The sequence below is a fragment of the Lissotriton vulgaris genome, chromosome 8 (genome assembly GCF_964263255.1).
Source record: "Lissotriton vulgaris chromosome 8, aLisVul1.2, whole genome shotgun sequence".
NCBI classification, from domain to species: Eukaryota; Metazoa; Chordata; class Amphibia; order Caudata; family Salamandridae; genus Lissotriton; species Lissotriton vulgaris.
The window spans coordinates 713,441,226-713,464,128 of NC_141696.1; the positions used below are offsets into that span (position 1 = coordinate 713,441,226).

General features: G+C 41.6%; 1 protein-coding gene across 4 annotated transcripts in view; it reads right to left on the minus strand.

Moving 5' to 3' along the window:
* Nucleotides 1–22,903, minus strand: part of MAP3K15 (mitogen-activated protein kinase kinase kinase 15) — a 1,281,486-nt gene that overhangs the window by 376,510 nt on the left and 882,073 nt on the right. For all 4 annotated transcript variants that reach the window (XM_086934586.1, XM_086934588.1, XM_086934587.1 and 1 more), the window contains exon 16: nt 16,102–16,229. In XM_086934586.1, coding sequence (XP_086790712.1) covers nt 16,102–16,229 — 128 coding nt within the window. The remainder of the gene's footprint in view (nt 1–16,101; nt 16,230–22,903) is intronic.

Below are 22,903 nucleotides of genomic sequence, written 5' to 3' on the forward strand. Positions count from 1 at the left end.
ATAATATTGTGACTAGTAAATAATTGGGGTGTGTCCCCTGTAGTGACGTGTGAGTTTGCAGTGATGGAACCCTTGTAGCATATGATGGACTTCGTAGAACTGTGACATAAGCATTGGAGTGTAGTGAAATGAATGCAGGTTTAGAATATTGAGTTTGCTGTTACATGCAGACGAATAAAGACATGCAATACTAGACTCCATGTGTGTCATAGTCAGTAGTGAGTAACCAGACTGGGGAGGACGCTACAACTGGCGACGAGATAGGGGATAAGTATCCTGAAGATCGGCAGTGCTCTACCAGGGAGTTTGCTGTGGTCCAGAAAATTGCTTGTGTGTGCCATGTGTGCCTCCATCAAACTGCGGAATCAATGCTTGGCATATGTGGAGTGAGAGTGCAACTCCAGCCAGCATGAAGCATTTGACGATAACGAAAGCTGTGCTGAGAAATCTACATATCATTGGCCGAAAACCTACTGGAAAGGCAGCAAAGAGAGGTACTGAGCTACTACACAACCTAAAGCCATACATCTTAAGGAGTAGTAACACTGCGAGCAAAGCACTTGCGAGGCAGACATAAATCTGCGGTCAGGCAGTACCTGCAAGTCTATGAAGTTCCAATTACAAGCTAATGAGGAAGTCCGTCCGATTGCTCAAAGACAAAGCCTTTCATTTATAGGAAGCTGTTGAAAAAGAACTTGAATCCTTACTCAAGCATGAGCAGTTCACTGGTCCAACTCCATCGGGCTCTCCCCTAGCGATAATACCCAAATAGGACAGTGAAGGAGCTTTAAGCATCTATGTTGATATGCATCAAGCGACCAAGGCAATCAAAAGAGAACGACATCCAAGTCCACACATTGCCAACATGATAACATAATGAGATGTTGCGAAGTTATTCTCTTGCCATGGTCTGAATAAAATATATCATCAGGTGGAAATCAAGGGAATTGCAAGTAAATTACAGCCTTTTCTACACATATTGGTCTGCTCTGTAGGAAAAGGCTATGTTTTTGTGTGTCATCAGCTGCCGTGCTGTTTCAAGTTGTCATTTGATGTATGATACAGCCTGTCACGAATGCTTTCAATTTTAGTGATGTGCAAGCGTTCTCAACTGCCAGTACCCCACAGATGTATCCATGTTACGTTCATTCCTTAGCATGGCCAACTATTGTTCAAGATACGTACAAGACTTTGCCACTGTCACTACGCCATTAAGAGACTAGACAAAATATAATACTTCTTTTCATTGGTTACATGAAAGCAAGCCAAGCTTTTGGAAAATAAAGCAAGCTACTGAGGACGCTACTAAAATGGCATACTTTGATACAAAGCTTCACACTGAGTTTGTTGTTCACCCTAGCCCTATCAGGTTAGGCGCCATCGTTGTACAGCACAGTGGACACCCAATAGCTCAAAGACGTATTGTGGAAGGTGCAACCCAAACTCTGTCCCTAACTAAACGTGATTATTTACAACCTGAGAAAGAATGCTTAGCAGTGCTGTGGGCTTGTGAATATTTCCAGATACTTTGTATGGTAAGCCTTTCATGCTTGCAACAGATCATCAAGCATTGTTGACAATCTTTGGCAAGCCAAAGGCAGAAAAGACCTCCTCGCATTGAACTTTGGGGTCTGCAATTGCAAGAAAACAACATGACCATGCATCATCTATGGAAAGATCAAAACCTGGCTGACTACTTCTCACAAGTGCCTCTATGGTGTCCTGGCATTCCTACGATGGCTGAAGCATACATACATTTAATTGTAAAACCAAGAACAGCAGCTACCATTTGGTTGGAATAAATTGTCACTGCCACAAGTCAAGATAGTGACATTCTAAAGCTGAAAGACATTATTACAGACCAGTCTTGGAATCAGCACCTCTTACTAGTGACAGCGAGAACTAGAAGTTTAAAAATATGAAAGATGAACTGTTCGTTACTCAGAAAGGAATTACTCTAATAGGTTTGAGAATTGTCCTTCCGGAGAGTCTGTGACACAGATAATTGTAGTGGGCCATGAAGGACATTGTGGAATTGTTGCCACCGGACAAGCTCTCTGAGATGAGTCTGGTTTCCACATCTCAATGAGAGAGTTGAAAAAGAATTGAAGACCTATGATTTATGCAACTGCCTGTCATCAAAAACCACTCAACACACATTAAACATGTTATATTTCCTAACACATGCATAGGAAAGAATTGCTGCTGACTTCTTCGGTCCTCTTGACAACGGACATCACCTGATGGTGATAATGACGAATACTCCAGTTTTCCCTTGATAAAAGATCTTTCATATATCATTCAAGAAAGAGTCATTGAAAGATTACAAAGCATCTTTGCGAAATGGGGTGTTCCTGCGATCTTAAAGTTTGACATCAGCCCGCCTTTCAATAGTTGAGAGTTCAGAGACTTTCTCAGTCATCTTAATGTGAAACATCAGAAGAGGATCAAAAGAACAAAAAGGAGGAGTACTACCCGATGAGGGTATGTGAAGGCTCTTGTCTGAACTCAGGAAGTATTTTTCCTTTGTTAGGAAACCCCTCACTCACCACCTGGTGGTGACTTGCTTCATCATCGGGGCCCACCCAAGTGGCCTAGCGTCACTTGGGTGTGCTTCAACACCTGCAACTGCAGTGGAGCTGGTAGTGAAATGTGGGGTGCAAAAAAAGGAATGTGAGTGTTAAAAATGTCCTGGTATTCTTTAGTATAGAGTTTTAATAAAAAAGATACTGGACAGAATTAAAAAATCAGATTGAGATAGTAGTGGGGGAGTTACGGTCCACTTATCTCTATTTTATGTGTTGGTCGACATGTTTCTACCATTAGGGGAAAATCCCCGGTATTCCTCAGGACCAAAAACCAAGGAAGTGGGTGGTATGTGCCCCCTAAAAGACACACCCAGTCCTAAATCCTCGGACAACCAGAAGAAAAATCAACTTCTGGGACGCACACCTTAAATGGAGGGTGCTTTTAAAACCTGTAGGGAAGGAAAAGAAATGAATAAAATAATTACTATCCTGTTACGTAGTGTAGTGCTAGAGTGCAGGATACGTGCAATTATTCTGGCTTCCCACAGTGATGTTTTGCACAGTGCCTTCATCGGAGCTGAGCGTGTCTACATGTGTTTGTGCAAACGTGCTCTTAGCTATTGAGATAGAATATCTATGGAGTAAGGTCTGGTATTGGCCTTAGTGCGTGCTATATAGGAAAGAGACATGCTGGCATCAAACTCAGGGGTGCACTATGTAGGAGTGCTCATATTGTGTACCGCCGTGGATTGAGTAATGTGCCAGCTAGGTAACATTAAATTACTTCTGTATGACCTGATCACAGTATGTGGTCAACAAAAAAAGACAAACTGGACTGACAATACACACACAACATAGAATGATACAAAACTTAAGATATGGCAGATAGGAACAGGGCTTACAGTGCTAAAGCTCAACTCGAGCTGCATCAGGCAGGAGGGGGGCGCTACGCCGGTACCAACATAGTCTAACGAAAAAGAGAAGATATGTTGGATGTGAGGAGGTTCCTTTTTAGGCGCTGGCGTAGGCCTCCGTTGTTGGTCCTGTCTGAGAGGAAAGAAAAGAATAACTTACAGTTTTCAGGGCGTGATCAGGCAGTTCACCTACTACCCCGTGCTCGCTGCTCGGTAGGAATGAGACAGCGTGGGTGTGGTGTTTAAAAGCGTGAAGTTGCTTCCGGTCCAGGCAGTGAAGGTATGGGTGCCTTGGAGGGACAACGGTAGGCAAGGTTACTGGCAGAAGCCGCGCATGCGTGGTAGCGCGGTAGCCGCGCATGCGTAGTAGCGTGAGGTTAGGAAGCTGGTGGTGGGCGGGCGGTTGGCATGGCAACGGCCAAACGATGCGCCTGCGCAATTGAGATGTAAACAAAGTTGGCCCGGGAGTAGCGGTGTGAGCCCCCCGGCGCCGTGTCTTATGAGGATCAGAGAGATCCTCATAAGACACGGCGCCGGGGGGCTCACACCGCTAAGATACAGATATATCTTAGTGCAATATATGTTTTTAATTGATGATTTGTTGATAAGTTTTGTAACCAAAATATTTTTAATAAATTGTGCCCTTTTTATAACTTGTTTGTATATGTTCCTTCTTGGTAAGTGTTTTTCAGTTCCACAAAATGAATGGTGTGATTTATGTTTGTGAGTTTGAATCCTGATCTAGGAACAGGTAACAATATTCCCCAGTGGGAAAACTCTTTTGTTTTACTTTACAGTACATTGGCGCTCCATTTCCCTCTGGGTGATTAAGAGCCCCTCTCTTCTTCTTTACACTCTACCCATCTCTTACATATTTCCCGCCTGGCCAACAAGATAGCAAAAAATAGAAAACTTGTATCAGTACCAATAATATCGCTCACTATACCAAAAATGATGAAATTAAGAGAAATCTGTATTGAGCGACCCAAAATAGAGGATAGAGAATCTCGTACTTCTCTCCAAAAATCCAAGAGCGATGGACAAGTCAAAAACATATGCACATCTTTTGCATTTTCCAGATTGAATTGTTTGCACCTAGCAGGTGGGCCTTTAGAGAATTTGAAGAGCCTTGCTGGGGAGAAATAAACTCTGTGTGTCGTAAAATAGTGGTTCCTCCTCAGTCGGGCTGGCTTCACGACTGAGAAGAGAGTATTATAAGAGATTTTCCACAATTCCTCCCAATCAATCCCCGGAATGTCTGCCCCCCATAGCTTCTCGGCTAGTTTGAAATCACCGTCAATGGCCTCCTCAATAGCGCAATAGAAAAAAGAAATCTCATTCTTCCCTGCGGGCCTGTTAACCAGAAATTCTTCCAGGGGATTCCCCTGGCCTAGTGAGCTCTTCAAATTCTGAGACCAACTTAACATATGCAGGTACTTAAACCTTGACATGCCCCCCTCCAGTTTTTCATTTAACGTGGCCCACGGTAAAAGTGAACCATCAGCCGCTACATCTCCCCATACCAATACCCCAGCTGTTCTAAGGGGGACTGCCAACAGATCTTTTAGGCAGTTGGGGGTTCCTGGGCTATCCCACATGGGGGCCAACTTGGAAAAATATTCGAGTCTTATTAGTTTTTAAATCGTTGCCCATATTTGAGCCACGCCACTTAGGACTTTTAATCTAACCTTTTAAAAAAAAAATGTGTCCGCATACTTGAACAAAAAGCCTTCATGTGGAAGCCCTGTTGTTCCAACAGAGCTAAAAAGATGTTGCCTCTTCCTGATGAGTCTGGAGATTTTAATAGCATTCTGGAGTGCGTTAGCTGGAAGGCCCAAGCATAGTATTGAATATCAGGGAGCGCCAGACCTCTTATCTCCCTTCTGCGTCTTAGCTTCTTCTATGATATTCTAACAGCCTTAGAGGCCCAAACAAAAGAATTAATAGATTGCTGGAATTTATCTAACAATACTTTCTCGAAGTTCAAGGGTATAGTGTTAAATAAGAACGTCACCTTTGGCACAATTGGCATTTTTATGAGATTTACTCTGCCCAAAATAGACAGTGGGAGATGGGCCCACGATCTCATAAGTTCTTGACACTCCTTCAAAGTGCTAGAGAAATTCACTTTTGATATTTTGTCTATCTCTGGAACGATTTTAACCCCCAAGTAACGGAGTTCTTTTTTGGTTTGGTATTGGCATTTTTCCAGGTTCCATGACATAAGCTCGGTTTTGTCAGCATTAATATCATAGCCCGAAAAAGAAAGAAAATGAATATCGTCGGCATACAGGGCTACCTTCCTCTCCCACGTGCCGCTCTAGCTGGCTCTTCCCTAAGACGCTGAGCAAACGGTTCTATATATAGATCAAAGAGAAGCGGGGAGAGGGGGCAGCCCTACCTAGTACCCCTTTTTGATTATAAATGGTCTAGTCAATTTGCCATTGACTACCAGCATAGCTGAGGGCTCACTGTAAATAAGGCAGATGGTACGGCAAACTTTTGGCCCAAAGTTGAGCTTCTCCAAAACTCCTATAAGGTATTTCCAATCCACCCTATCGAATGCCTTGGTTGCATCCAATGTCATTGCAGCCAAAGGAAGAGAGAAAGTGGAGGCGAAATCTATCGCACCGATAAAATCATGAGTTAGATCATAGAGGTGTCTACCCTTTATGAAGTCATTTTGATCAGCATGCAACAGTTCACCTGCTACACACCCTAATCTATCCGTCAATAACTTCGAGAAAACGTTATAGTCTGATATCAACAAAGATATTGGCCTATAGGAACCACATTTTGTAGAGGGTTTACCGGGTTTTAGAATTAGAATAATATTTGCTTCCCCCCATGTACTGGGTGGATGGACTCCCTCAACCAAAATGTTATTAAACACCTCAACCATATAAGGAATAATTGCTTCTCCTAATTTCTTATAAATTTCCGCAGTAAGGCCAACTGACCCTGCAGCTTTACCATTTTTACAATCTAAGAAAGCCTTTCTGACTTCCTGATGTGTAATTACAGCCTCCAAATCTTCTCGAAGGGTTGTATCAAGAGAAGGTAACTGGATTGAACTTAACCAATCTCCCTACTTGTTAGTATATTAGAGTGTACATCCTTTTATTTGTTCAATATGATTCCTGACTCTTTCGGTTTTGGCTTTCCAGGCGAGTAACCTGCCCGCTCCCTCCCCATATTCAAAATGGGCGAGCTTGCTCGACTCCCACCTATCAGAGATTCTTGATTGAATTGTACTCTCCAACAGGGATTTTTGCGAATCTAATTCCGCCCCTAAAGTATCTCTAAGTAATTGATCTTCATTGGGTACCCGATTAATCCTTTCCTCCAAAACCTTCATTTGGTGCTCTATAGATGCAATTTCCTACCTGTACTGTCTGTTCTTACACACAGTTTGGTTCGTAATTAGGCCTCTCAAAAAAGATTTCAAGGTATCCCAAACTACCATGATATCTGCTGATCCTATTTTAATGTCTGAAAAGGCTTTTACCTCCTGGATCAAATAACCAGTTATAGTATCATCCAAGAGGAGAGAGCGGTCAAAGGTTCACACCCTTCACTGTTCACTACCTGCTAGATCCAGGTCGATCCAGATTGCTGCATGGTCCGACAAGTGTGGGGTCAAATACCCAATATTCTTTGTATTACCCTTTAGGTTACTGCTGATCAAAAGGTAATGTATTCGTGATTTATGCCTATATTTTTTATTGTAAAACGATACACCCAACTATATACCAGATCTCTCTCTCCATATATCACAAATAGCATGTTGTTTCATCACTGTCTTTAGAAAAACCCTAGATTTTGCAGAGACTATAGCTCTGCTTTTTGGTGATTTGTCCAATTTTGGATTCAGTACTATATTAAAATCTCCTGCCAAAATGGTTGAGTCAGGAAATTCCAAGAGATTCAAAAATGGTTGTTAAAATAGATGGATCATCCTGGTTGGGGCCAAAATACCCAACAATTGTAATAGGGATGTTCTCTACAGAAATCTTAATTATCACCCATCTGCCGCTTCAATCAGTTCTTAAGTGGCATTTGCTTGTTTCTTTACTAAGATGGCTACGCCCCTTATGTTGGCCGTCTGACATGAACAAGCACAATGTTCCACCCACCTGAGGTTTGCACATATCTCAATAATCTCTTTTTTCAACAGGTGGGCTTCTTGTAAAATAATTACTTGTGCAGGTGAGACTCTTTAATACTGTAGGATTTTCTCCCTCCTACTTTTGACTCGCAGACCATTCACATTCCAGGACATACACTGCAATGTCTTCATAGCAGGTGAAAACCTTGGAATCTCGAACTACCCAGCCTGCGTTAATGCCGACGCCAAACCAAAAACACTAAATCTTGAACTTCAGCTAAATTAAGAAGCAAAATATATTTTTTCCCCACTGCTCCCACACCCGTGCCCTCACCCCTCCATCCTGAATTCCACCCACCCCTCCCTGGAGAACCCCGCCCCCATTTACCTGGACTAGTTGAGATTCTGCCTGCTGGCAAGCTCTACACTGTTCCAAAATGATTTCTACCTATTTTAAGGCTGTATCTATAACCTTATTTACACATCCAGTTGCATACCCAGAAAGACCTAGGAAAGATCTAGGGAAGACCTAATATTTTAATTAAGGGAAGCCAACTTATGTACAGATAGCTAGGGTAAAAGATTACGTTTTCAGGTTCTCTAGGAGCTCATTCACTTCCTGTACTGTTTTAACAAAATGGATTTTATTGTTGAACATGATTTTTAACTGCGCTGGAAATATTAATTGGACTGTCGCCCCCAGCTTCCTTAACTCCTTCGTTCTTTTCCCTAGCTCCCATTGTCTGTCTAAGGTGGTACGTGACAGATCTGATCTGATCTCAAATGAGAAGGAAGAATAACTAGGTCTTAATGATTTCAGCTTGAGGGCAGCTTTTAGTATTTTCTCTTTGAGGGAAAAAGTCAAAAAGTTGATTAAAATCTTCCTGGGCTTTGTCCGATTTGGATGCTTCCTAAAGGGATCCCGGTGAATTCTTTGAATGTCTCTCCTTAATTCTTCTTCCAAAGCATCAATTTGAATTGTATCTTTAATGAGAGAGACGATAAAGGATTTAAACTCTTCACCCTCTCTCCACTCAGGTATGTTCAAAAGCCGCAGGTTATTGCGCCTGGAATTATTTTACAATAATTCCACTCTTTCCTGAAGGGCAGCTTTCTATTTTTTAAGCAAAGAGATATCCGTTCTAACTTCTTCCAGACCATCCTTCAGGACTTCGACTGCATTTTCTAGGACCATCGTTCTTGAACGTAAATTGTCCAGGTTTTTTTCCAGTGATTCGCAAAAAAGTCGAATTTCCCCCTGATTTGATTCTGAGACAGCGGATCTCTTTTTAATGTCCGTGGCCATCGAAATGAAAAGGGATTCCAAATCCGGACTTTCTAAAGCTACCAAAGGCCCTGAAGTACCACTGCATGCCTCTGGTACACTCTCAGTCTCTGTGTTAGGCCCTCCACTGGCCTTTTCTAACCTCCCCATTATAGCAACAAATAGCTCATTGACTCCAGTATTGCTTGTGGCTCAACTGACCACATATCTAGGCCAGAGGACCTAAGCTGAGCAGGGGATCCAACACAAGGGCAGAACCAGAGACTGTAGAGGGCGTAGATGGTAAAGGGGTGACGGTGGCAAAGGGAGAGAAAGACTTAGCTCCAAAGGCGCAGACATTTTTATTAGCCCTAATGTCTCAGAAACCTCTCTCGGCACACTAAGTGACTCCCTCTGTTTCCCTACCTCCAACACTTGTGGCAGGACTTTAAAATAAGATCTCAGCAAGGGGGTTATTCTGATTTTAGTGTCTGCTTGAATGCCCCTTTTTCCAATTTGTTTTGTGCCTTTCTTAGGACTCTTCCCCTTCTGTTCCTGGTGCGGAGAGATCTCACCACTGTCCCTCACAGCCCCTAAAGTAGAGTAAATTCGGTCTGTGTGTACTTTATTAAAACCCCTGTTCTCCTCACTGCACTACTGCTTTCTAAGCCCTTGCTCACCAGTTTCTTTACCAACTCTCCCTTTTCTGCCCTTTTTTGCACCTTTTGCCCCTTTGCCTCTTGATGGCTCCAAAATTCTCCTGGCTTCTCGACCTTTAAACCCCTGTGTATCTACAGTATGCTGAGTGGTTAGGGAGGACGACGAAGGCAGAAAAGTAATTGCTCCAGGGTCCCTCCATCTGATCGAATTTAGCAGAAATACAGAGGAGAGGACTTACCAACTGTAAGAGCCCCCCGGACCCCCGGTACCTCACCGCCCAATTTTCCTTGCTGTATTGTGGCCATAGAGCTCCTTGTCTCTATGCCTGCATTTTTCTCCTCTGCCACCTCTCCCACAGACGTAGCCATTGCTCCCTCCAGCTCGACGCCTCCAAAGGTCGCGTCTGTTCTGATACTGCCTTCCAGATTCCCAGAAGGAATCCTAACGAGGCCCCCACGGAGGAGACAGAGCGCCGCAAATCTCCGCCCTGCCTCAGCTCAGCAGCGGCTCCGAAACAGCGTGGGAGATCTCAGAGGAGGCCCCCACACATCCCAGGTTAGAATTATGGTTTTTCCCCCAACTACAGAAATCACTGCAATTTCGGTCCGAATCCGGCCCGTATTCAGCCCGGCTCAGCCCGATTCAGCCAACATTAACAAAAGGAACAGAGAGCCACTCGGCGCAGGCAGCAACCGCTCAGCACACGGCTGCCATGTTCTCCCTCTTTGTTTCAAAGACCCCCTAGCTTATTGAAAAATGAGAGCAAGAGAATACAATCTAAAAGTGATTGCTCAAGAGCTCACATAGAGAGAACCAATGTCTCTTCATTCCACAGGTTCCAACTAGCTCACAAGATCACTCTTGGAGTGGCAGTGATTCTGATGGTGAGGCCAATAAACTACCACTCTAAGAGATATGTCACTGTGTTGTGAGCCTTGCCAGGATTTTGTATACATTGGCTATTCCCAGCATATTACGGTAAAGCAATAAAGCTGAGATTAGATGTCAAGTTTCCTAGTTGTATGGCAAAAATTTACCCACAGGGCTAAATGTGGTGGTGTGTCTGCCGCACTTCAGTGAATGTACCACCTTGGTAAGAGTGCTGTCCTCCAGTTTTTTCATAGCACTGGCTACACATATTAAGCCTATTTCTAAGTATCACCAATATTTTCATCGAATGGAAAAAGACAGAAGTATATTGTAGGCCCTTTTCCATGGGTTCTGGGGCACAAGGTGGTTACTGGGTAGTGTTGGTGGTTCATATAGTTGTTTGGAATTGGTGGCTCAGTGAAGACTATTTCATTCCATTTGAATAACACAATTATTCATGTTGTGAACGTGCATCACAAAATGGGGCACTGGCAAGTGAGTGGCACAGAAATGTAGTATGATAGAGAAATCGCACTCGATAACCTCAATATTTGGCAAAGTTTTTTTAAAATAGTCTAATTTTGAGGAGATGGTTATGGAATTACTTACTTACTTATGCCTACTACCCCTCCTGGTGAACAGGCAATCAACCAGACCTCTCCAGCCATCTCTGTCCTGGATTTTTCGTTCACTCTGATTCCAGGTATAACTCATCTCTTTGTCGTTAGCCTCAAAGCTTTGTTGTCAGGTGTGTCCCTTGAGGGTTCCAGGGCAGGACTTGCCTGGTGGTGTTTGATGTGTGCTTGCAGAGGGTGTGACCTATCCAACCCCAGCATCTTTTCAGGACCTCTTCAGGTGCTGATTAAGGTCAAAACTTTGTTGGTGGTGGTCACTGTTGTTCTGCAAGTTTCTGCTCCATACAGAAGGGCTGATTTCACCTTGGTGATAAAAAAGCCTGAACGTGGTTTGCAGTGTTAGGGCCTTGGAGGTCTAGATCATCTTTAGCTGAATGAAGGCAGCTCTTGCTTTGCCAATTCATCGCTAGACGTCCGTGTCTGTGCCACCCTGCTTGTCTATGACACTGCCCAGGTAGGGGAAGTCCTCAACCTCTTCCAGTGCATTACCTTCAAGAGTGACTGCGTTTGCGCTGGCAGTGTTAGCCCTCAGAATCTTGGTATTTCCCCAGTGGATGTTTAGGCCAAATTGTGCTGATGTGGCTGCCACATTGTCTGCCTTTTATTGCATTAGGAGATCGGCATGGTAGAGAATGGTCAGGTCATCTGCAAAGTCCAGGTTATCAAACTGCCTCTAAGGTGTCCTTTGGATCAAATTTATTTTACCTCCTGTGGATGTCTTCATGATCCAGGCTAAGGCCAACAGAGAGAGAAAAGGTGAGAGCAAACAACCCTGGCGGACTCTGGTACTCACTTGGAATGCATTTGTGAGTTGCTCTGTCGACTGTCTTGCATGTCATTCCCTCGTAAGAGTTCCTGATACCTCTTAAGAATTTATCTGCACACCGTAGTGGTAGAGGAGTTTCCAAAGGATCTCAGTGTCCACGCTGTAGACCGTCTTCTCATAGTCTATGAAGTTAGCATAGAGGGGGGAGTTCCATTCCATCAACTGCTCAATGATGATGCGGGTTAAGGAATAAAATACCAAAAGTGTGCCCTGTGACTCATAGGTACCCTCACATTACAACAGTGTATCCACACCCCAAAGTGCCTCTGCGCATGTAAACTGTCCTGCAAAGTGATAATGGAAAGTTGAGCACCTTGAAATGAAATCAGCCCAAATTCACAAAGCTATTTCGAAATCTCTGTCAAACTTGCATGTATGTGCAAGTAGCCTTTTTTATGACATAGAAAACACTTTTAAAGGTAGTTTTGTACTTGCAAAAGGATTTACTCATAAGGAGATTTTTGTGTAAATAAATCTTCTCCTGGTGGTGGGAAGTGGGTGTTTAAGGATAGGAATGCCCTACGTTTGTGAACACTTACAAATGGGGCCCATTCAGAAATCACTATCTAATCCTCCTTGGAAATGTTTGATGATTTACTACTGTCAAAGGCAGGAGTAGTTTGCTACCAGGATGGGAAGGGGTGAGAAACGACCCCCAGAATGTGTGGGAGTGTATAAAAGGGGGTATCTCCACAGAGAAAGATATTTTCTCTGTGGTGAAAAAACAGAGGAAAAGTGCATTTGCAGTAGCTAAATCTTTTTAATGTGAACATACAAGCGTATATTTTCTCAGGTAATTCAAAGGAATTCACAAAGGGAAGGTTTCCATGTATAACATGGAGATTCTTTTTTAATTACAAACAACAGCAAGCGTCTAGGAGCAGATTAACAGTTTTCTTGAGAGTGAGGCAAAATTAGTCTAGATGAAACTTATTAATGCAGTCAGTGTCCATCTTAGATCTATATTGACTCTCTCTGCTACAATAGAAACACCAGTACATTACAGAAGTGAATTTTGGTATTGAATTTGCTTTTGTGCGCAGTAGGAAGCATGGCTGGTATCCACTGAGCCCTATGCCAATTTCCCCTGCACATAATTAGTACATTGCGTGCAGGGTAAAGAACTGGACTTTTCACAATGCTGGGCTAGGCAAAGTTAGCCTGGCCATATGACAAGGTCAGTTAACATATCTGGACTGTTATTTCAAATCAACTGTGGTTTTTGCATTTGTCACCCTGAGTGGGATGGGTATGCTCAGACGTGAGTCCCATACTCTCCACACCACTGGATTCAAGCAAGCCGGGCTGAAGACGGCTGGAATGCCAGAAACCGGTCCTCAGAAGCTTGTTTCCGGTTCAGGGAAGGCATGGCTTGGCAGTTCGGGCTGGACTGTTCCCATGAGGTGCAGGGTCAGACTGATTTGCATATGGCCAAGTCTGAGCTGGGGTGGTGTGGAGTGCAAAAAAACGATGGATTTAGGCCCAGATCTCTGTACTGGGGTGAATGTATGACATTGTTCTGTATTCTGTCCATCAACTGTGGTTTTTGCATTTGTCACCTCGAGTGGGATGGGTATGCTCAGACGTGAGTCCCATGCTCTCCACACCGCTGGATTCAAGCAAGCCGGGCTGAAGATGGCTGGAATGCCAGAAACCGGTCCTCGGAAGCTTGTTTCCGGTCCAGGGAAGGCATGGCTTGGCAGTTCGGGCTGGACTGTTCCCAAGAGGCACAGGGTCAGACTGATTTGCATATGGCCAAGTCTGAACTGGGGTGGTGTGCAGTGCAAAAAAACGATGAATTTAGGCCCAGATCTCTGTACTTGGGTGAATGTATGACATTGTTCTGCATTCTGTCCATCAACTGTGGTTTTTGCAATAATTATTGTGCAGCATAATGTTTTGCAGAAAACTTCCGACCTTTCATTATTAGGCCTTATTTGTTTTCATATTTACTTACCTTCCCCTGTAAATAAAATGTATGTTTTTTGAAACTGCCAATTTAGTGCTAGTATTTCAGTGCAAAACTCATCATTGTCCTAAAATGTGCTGTATTAAAGAAAATGTATTTCCTTCTTCCTCACACCATATGATTTCATAATTGTAGACAAATGCATCTGCTATGCGCCTTTAGTTCTCATGATTTACGCAGGATATTGCAGATAGGAAAATGTTTTGTGTAATAGGCTAGTCTATTCAAAACACAATGAAATACTGAACAACAAACAGAGTAGGCTTGCAAAGGTTCTCATGAGAACCTTCTCTATTATAGCAACTATATAAAATGTTAGCAAACTACAGATAACACTATGTTGACTTGAGCTTTTACCGTGGGAATCGAGAGGAGAGATGACAGACCATTGGAAGATCCTTCACCATTGACTGAAGATGGCTTGACTCCCGTACTTTGAAACATATGTTTTCCAGTAATATATAGTATGGGTTCCTAGCTAGAAAGTTAAGACATTCTATGCACCTTTTCTCGCCTTTGTAGGACCCCCACTTCTTTTCTGTGTTGATCATAGCTACTGCTGTGATAATTTACTTTATCAGATTTAACAGTTGCTGCTGCGACTGTTAGGGGAACTCTGCTAATTTTCCAAAACTGCTCCTCATGGGGAGTTCGATCCGTTACAGCTTTTAACTTGTGGCACCAAGAAATCTTGCTCTTTTCCAAATGGAACTCTTTATGGGTTCCTCATAGAATAAGTTAGTTCCTTTAGATTAAGATAGGGACTCTTTCCTTTATGCAACACACTGTCACTGTTCATGTTTCTCTTGATATTTCTTTAAACAGACTTATCTGACTAACCTGAATAACAGAAACAAAAACAATGACCAATCTCTTAAAGAGAAATAACACTTTAACACTTTATGAAACCTCTGATCATTGAGTGGATTCTAAAATACTGTAAGTTGATGAAATTTGATTTGTGCTCCATTCTAACATGGAGGCAAGGATCTGTCAACTGAGAGATGGAGTGGGAGAGCTCTGTTGTAAGTCAAGGGTTGAAATGTTAATTGCATTTTTTTAAATAATTTTCCGCACTATCAAAGACAACTTTATTGTACAAATTAATTTACAATGCTTAATATACCACTAGGCGACACCTGTTTTGTTTTGTAGTTTGATGAACATTCAGGGGCGGTTTTCAATTTTGGCAGATGGAGCAATTACTGTTGCAATAGCGAAGTACTTTACTCCTCTCACCGTATTTAGGGATGTCCCGCTGACCATGCAAATTTCTCTTGCGGTCAGGGCTGTTCCAGGAAATGTATTCTAAGTTTGGCGGATGACTCTGTAAACACAACGGTGCCATGCATCAAACTTACAACTTTTTTTTATTGTCAAAAATAAAAACCCAAATAAGAATTTTCTTTTTGAAATTAAAAAAAAACAATGACTCCCTCACCATTGGAGCATTCTCCCATGGTGTGGGGGTCACTTAAAAGTTGTTGCTTCTCCTTACCACACCATGTTCCATGATGGTGATGGCCAGAGAAAACTGGCGACGTGTACGCACAATCTACATATGGCACGAGGACACATGGCCAAATCTGCAATGGCATTCACTCAGTTGGTCTTTGGGTGGTGTGTCTAGGCAGTGGAGATGAAGTAGTCTCTGCTGTCTAAACAATGAGGGTCCACCTTACTATAAATGAGGCAGGGAGACTTTCAGGTTGGAGAACAGGATATTCTGTCACCATTGTGACAGAGTACCCTTTTTGCCAACATTTAAATCAGACCCTTAGTCACGTCACTGTGGAATTTCAAAACACTTTTACCAATTTCTAATGGACTGTGCCTAACTTTTTTCTTTTCTCTCCTTATAACACATGGGAATGATTCCTAAAAAATGTCCTGAAACACTTCTCTGTAGAACAAAACAAGTATTGACTATGCTAGGGACTAGTAGGTATTTGAATATAATGATTACATCAGGCTACTACACAATGATAATCCTCAAATTGGTTTGGTAAGTCAAACTGGAATTGAGAATTCTAATATATAAAATGGTGCAATGATACAATTGGACAAGATGGGACAAACCATGCAAGAATATTCAAATAAAGTTGAAAGATAAAAATAAGCTGATGATTTTTTGACATGATTAAACAATTGAATTCAGATAAGAAGTGCAACATTGGACATTTACTTATGCTTAGCTATATCAATCATATTTATGAATATTTAAAGGAGGCTCCCAAAAATATTTACAGAACAAACAAGACATTCTGGAGTGAGCATAATTTGGTGTTAAGACTTGTGTGTCCAGATTCATTTAAAATGCCAAATACCTCCAGGCACTTGCTCCATGAAGATTTTGATGTATCCATCTTCAGAGACAGATCCCAGATACTGAACTATGTTGCGATGTTTAAGATATTTATGTAAGGCTATTTCTTCATGCAATGGTTGAGAGTACCTGCCAAAAATAAATCACAATTATTACATGGTGGTGCTCATACAGTGTTCTACCAAAGTATACATTTTTATTATTATAGATCTACACTAATATAGATGCCACAATTTCAATTATCAATATATTCTCAATGTCAGAAACAAGTTACTAATTTGTGTGAAGGTACCACAACCAACTTCACATGTCCTCTTTGGTTACATCAAAACAGTTCAGAGAGAATATCTGCTCAAGCTCTTGTAGCTATGTCACAAGCAGCATTACTGCCCAGATTTGTATGTGTATTAGGTTTAAGCAGTACCAACACTTTTAAAGGATACAGCACAATACAATCCTTACATTAATTTAGAAGAAAGAAAAACTAATGGGCTAGCATTATTCTGCTTGAGTTGGGCTTTTTAGGTAAGTCACATTTGCCTTTTTTAGTTTTGTGGTCTTTGGTCTAAGGTTGCAGGGTTTAGAAGCATGTTTTAGGTCACATTTGATTATTTTATAAACTGTAGAGAATCCAGAAATAGCACATTTGATATTTTGGCCACATGTTATTCTTTCACTGATAAGTAAAATGGCTGGTTTTATAAGAATATTCCCAAGATGTACCATCACATTTACCCACAGACAGAGAATGGGTGAAACCCTTTCATACGACAGCCCCCATTTCTAGCAAGTCAGTATTGATAGCAGGTGAATTGCCAAACAGCCCAGGCTTCAAACATTCAATGTAAGGTGCAGTGACAGTATATGTGAAAAGAGTGTTGTCACCAAGCATCCAGGATATTGGTAAAAACATAGCATCAGACTTTTGGAAAACACTGAACACAGTGTTACTTGGAATGCTGCTGCAAAATGTTTTTCAAATTCAACAAAGATTGGAGTGATATTTTTTGTATTTTTAGTGATTCCGCTATGTATATGAAAAAGTTGTGTGATGACCTGTCAAAATCGATACCTGAGCTGAAGTACTTCCCTTTATGAGATCCTTGTCACTTGCTACATGGTATGCTGAGAGCATGTTTGCAATCTTCAGAGTTAATGAAGAATGCTATTGACTTTGCAGTCCTTTAGTGCATTGTGTAGCATCAAAGAAAGATTCATCCCAACTGTGTCATTAAACCAGTGGTTCTCAGTACTATAGGTCATGAATGATATTTTACCCAGGTGGTGACCTTTTACAGAATTTTTACTTAGTGATGATGTCAAAGGCAAGAAATGTGAGGATCTTCGGACGCATATTGATAGTGATGTGAAAAAAGTACACTCTACTGCATTATTAACATCTTATAGGTAAATATGACTGCTGTAATGGACATAATAAAAAGAATTGAGTCTGAAAATATCCTTGTCTACCAAGTGTTCCGCGTAATTGGTGCAATTGTGAGACATCTCCTTGAGAGTAGGCTGGGCGACACTTATAGTGACGTTGGCACTGCAACATGTTCCATGTTAGAGTGCTTGCCACTTGGTAGGCAAAGAAATATTGCGGAGCAATACAGGAAGTTTTATTTTACAGTGAATGAGAAATGGCTTGCAATGATGCATAGAAATGTCCTTTCACCAACCATGGCATTTGAAGTCAATTAAGCCTCACTGTGGTACTCTGCACAAGTTCTAGATCTCTTCCGTGAAGGGGAATTTGCTCTGGACTTTGAAAAATAATGCTTCATTTTTGACCTTTTCAATAACTCTGAGGGCATATGCGCCTAGTTCAATGCAAATGTTGCAGTACCTGTCCCAGAGAATTGCATTCTTCAGGTGTTCCAGTAATGGCATGGAAAGCTATGTAGGTGGCCAGAGTTAGCAAATTGTGTACTGGCTGTTTTGGCGTTGCCCGTCTCAAGTGGCAATGTTGAGAGGGTCTTTTCAGAGAACTATTTTTACATGGGAAGGAAAGAGCGATCATGCACGACCAAAGGCTCACTGAAGACGTTTTGTATGGTGTAGTACAATAAGTTTGATTTGTAAAAATGTATTTGGACTTCATATACACTGCACATACACTGTCTATATACCATGCACTATCAGTGCAGAAAGAAAGCAGTAATAAAAGCAAAACATTCCACAAACAGTGGAAAAACACTGTTTCTGTTGTTTTTAATGACAAGGAAATGTGGAACCACCTATTTAAGGTATTGAAATCACAGGAAAAAAACACACCAGAATTCACCTAAAATAGAAACTGAAAATAGGAAAGCCAACACATGTTATAAATCAATGGTGAACTTCAATGTTATGTTCTAGACTGGTATAATACCAATATAAAAAGGTTTAAGGAAAAAGGTTACTTACATGTAACTGTAGTTCTCCAGTATTAGTATCGTTCATAGATTAACATGCTTGAATCATTCCCTGTTGTCGAAGTGGGTGTCCCATGGTATAATCAGAACACAGGACAGTACTATGCATGGCATGTATGGGCTACAAACATCAACTTTAGTATCCTATTCACATCAAAAAAACAAAACTAACTTCAGCTATTCAGATTGCAGCAACCTGATTACCACTCCCCCTCAGAGGCTACCATACATCAGATTTCCTAGTACAAGTGTGAAGGATAATTAGTGTTGTAAAACAAGTGAGCCTCTAAGGGGACAAGAGAGGACTGGAGATAAATCTATGAAAGATACCAATACTGGAGACCAACAGCTGCAGGTAAGTACCTTTTGTCCTTCTCCAGTATAAAATCTTTCATAGATTTATATTCTTGAATCAGAATAGTAAGGAGTTCAACAATAAAAAACATGACCATTATTGTAGGTGTGGGTAAACAGAGTAAAACCAGGCCCACATTTTTGGAATAGATGATGTAACACTGTCTGCCCCTCTGATGCATCCTTTTGTAGTGTTGAATTCAAACAGTAATGCTAAGTGAATGTGTGTCTACTTTTCCACGTTGCTGCCCTACATATGTTTTGTATCAACACACCAGCAAATAAAGCAGTAGAAGTAGAATTCACTCCTCGTAGAATGTGTTCTTACTTTTCCTCCAAATGTCTTCCTGCTTTATTATACCAGAATACAAGGGCCACAGAAATCAAACAGGCTGCCCTTTGTTTTCATTTAGAAAAAATATATTTTTATTAATGCTTTTAAATATTCCATACTTACAATATCAGGGAAGAAATTAAAAAGAAGGCAGGCAATCACAGTACCAAAAGGATTTGCAGTCAAGAATCCATCATCATATTAAAAAGCCGTAATGCGAAAGAAGACAGAATATATACATGATTCATGTTGTTGTATTTTTCCGCTACTCAAAAAAGTGCATGTGCCAAAAGATTAAAGTTCTTAAGTCGTACCAATACCCATTTTAATAGTCCTTCCAACCGCAATGCTATGGCACTCTCCCTTCCATCTGTTTAGAGCTTAATCATTCTAAAAGAGGCCCCCCTATTTTCCTCCCCTTCCACCTTGCCCTCTTTCCCTTTAGCGCAAAAAGCGCAGTCTTTAGATAAAAATTGCAACAAATCGTTCTTGCCACTATTGAAGGAAAGGGGCCTGAGGATCCAGCCACGCTGAGGCAATGCAGATTTGCCATACTGCCATCACAATAAATATTAAGGGCTCCCTCCCAGGAAAATTCGAAAACTCATCCACCCCTAATAGCATAATTTGAGGAGTCAATGGCAGACTAATATTAAGAATGGCTTCCAAAAATTTGGAGATCTGTGAGCTGAGTGAATCTAACCGTGGGCATGTAAAAAACGGTATACAACGTTTACAACAAAGTTTTTACCACGCACTACCACTACAACGCAGGCATTACCACGCATACCATTACAACGCATTGCGCTGGGGGGCGCTCTAGGATAGGGAATAAGTATAATTTTATATCCAACACCTTCCCTAGTGTCCACGGGGACTGGAGTTGGAATATAAAATTATACTTACCACTATCCAGCACCTCTAAGCGCTATGCGTTGTAACGGTATGCGTTGTAAATACCGCGTTGTAATGGTATGCGTGGTAAAAGTATGCGTTGTAACATCATACATCCGTACAAAACATATGAATCAAGTCCGCTGCGAGGACCTGACATCGAGGGCAATTTATCCCATCTGTACCCTTCACTTTTCAATCTTTGTGAGGATAAAATATAAGTCAAAAAATATTTTACAATTTGTGCCTGTAGGCCTGTGGAGCAGAGTGCAACTCCAAAGATTCATAGAAGCTGAGATCATCAGATTCAAGTTTTTGCTGTCATTTGCCTTTATCCTTCTCTAAATAATCCTGCGCAACATCACATAACTTGGTGTGTGTCGAGCTTATTGAAGATTCCCCCTCCCCTAACAGCATACCCAAAAGTTGCACCATTATGAATCCGACCAGCCTCCCCCCAGGTTTTCTTCTGCAAAAAATTACAGGTTTTCAGATTTGTAAAGAGAATCCCTATAACTCAGATCAAACCTAGTCCAAAGCTCCTCAAATTATACAATTCTCTGACCCTGGAAGAAGTCCTACATTTTTAAAAGACCTTTCCCCTCCTCATATTAACATACAGGTATGCTGGAATATTTCTGGCAATAAAGGATTCCTCTGTGCTGGAGTATACCAGTTCAATCTCCCTCAGCCACATTTTTCCAGAGGGCCTCCCAGTTTTAATAGGCTGCCCGAGCACCTTAAACCTAACTTTCTTTAGTAGCTGGGTTCCACCAACCTTAACAAACACCCCTTGGCATCAGGTCCTATTAATAGCTCATAAATTGAGGGTACAACCTGTATTGACTCATGCACTCCATCATTGCTTCCCATAAGGTCTCTCATATGCTAAAGAGCAGCAGCCAACTGGTATAATTTAAAATTCAAGAGAGCCCCCCTCGCCCTGGCCAAAGTCAGGTACTTAATCACCGACCTAGTTTTACCATATGACCATATAAATATAGAGGTCAGAGAATCTATAGCTTTAAACCACATATTTTAAATTCCAGCTGGATAGACTGAAAATGATATAAAATCTTAGATAAAAATACATTTGTCACAATGTTGCATCGGCCCACAGTGGATAAATGGAGAATCTTCCATCTCTTTAAGTCCTTTTTTACTTTGCCAAGTATCGGACTGATATTGTTCTTAACCAGCCGATCTAATTTTGAGCTAACCTTTATACATAAAAAGACCACGTGCTTGACCACTTGTGAATCCTGAGTAGTAATGAGCTGATTCCCCACCAGTTGTGTTGTATGCCTTTTAAGCGAATATCCTGAATAAATGCCAAACTCAGCAGCCTCTTCCTCTACTATCTGAAGGGTGGTATCCGGATCAGCCATAACTACAGCAATATCATCTGTATAGGCCACTTTTTTTGTCTCCCAGCCTTGGCGTCTTACCGATAGCATGATTAGCCTCTAGCCTTCAGATGAAGAGGTCAATATATAGTACAAACAATAGGAGAGAGCAGTGACACCCCTGCCTAGTTCCTCTCTTGATACAAACTAGCCCAGATTGACCTTCCATCATCTGTAACCAGGCAACTAGTTTATAATAAAGAGCCAGTACTGCTTTTATAAAATGTGTCCCCAGTCCAAGTGATCCCATAAGACCCCAGAGATACTCCAACATGTTGATTGGTAGATACCACTTTAGCAATAATCTGAATCAGCTGAGTGGCTAGAATCTTGGAAAATGCCTTCTCATCACTGTTTATTAAATGTATTGAACTGTATGATCCTGGATCACTGGGGGCCCTGGCTTTTGTTAAAAAAATATATATATATTTGCAGAGACCAAGTGTCATGAGACCTTTAGCCCCTATGTACCTGTGCAAAGAGTTTCAGCATGTCACACATTAGAACTGTACAAAAACCTTTATAAAACTCTAATGTGAGTTGATCAGTCCGGCTCTTTGAATACCCCCGTGTCTGAAACTAAACCACCTCGGCATCCCTTATTTCCTTAATATAACCTGCTGCCACCATCTGTTCGTACTTCTCAAAGATGCCTACTGTTGTTTAAATTCATAACACTTCTGGCAAGAAATTTCTGTGCAGTTGTTTGGGCTGTAATTTAATTAATCTCCACCTTGGCAAGAGCTATCTGCTGTTGGGCTATATTGGGATTAGTCCCTTTAATTATTGCAGTAACAAACTGAAACATTATCGAGATCCTGGTATAGTTGTTTAATAAGCAGTTGATTTTGCTTCTGCCAATACAAGAAACATTTAAGGGGTTTTCCCCATATCCCTGTCTTAAAGGCATCCCACAACAACCCCAGAGGGGCAATTCTTCTGTTTAAATTTAGAAATCTGGGATCCATGCATTCATAAGTGCACTATGGATAGGATCCATTGGATTGCCTCTTTCAAAGGACGAACTGCAGGTGTTCCTGATGATCCATCCTAGGCCAGCTCGATTACCAAAGTGTTGTAGTCAGACAGCATTCTGGAATGTAATTCTATCTGAGCTCCTTTCAATAGATATGGTGTCAGAAAGAAGTAATCCAGCAGGCAAGAAGCCATTGGGGGCAGAATAGTACTATTAGCCTGGAAATGGCGGCGTTAATTTCACGTGTGCATCCACCAAGCCTATCTCTTTTTCTAAACTGCGAAGAGCCATAAACATGCGCTAGTTCTGGCCTATGTAAACCAGTTATACCCTGGAGATGACTCCCTGCTCCATTAAAATTGAAGTAGCAGCAAACAACATAGGGAGAAGGCCATACGGCCAATTCCAGTGCCCAGAAAATC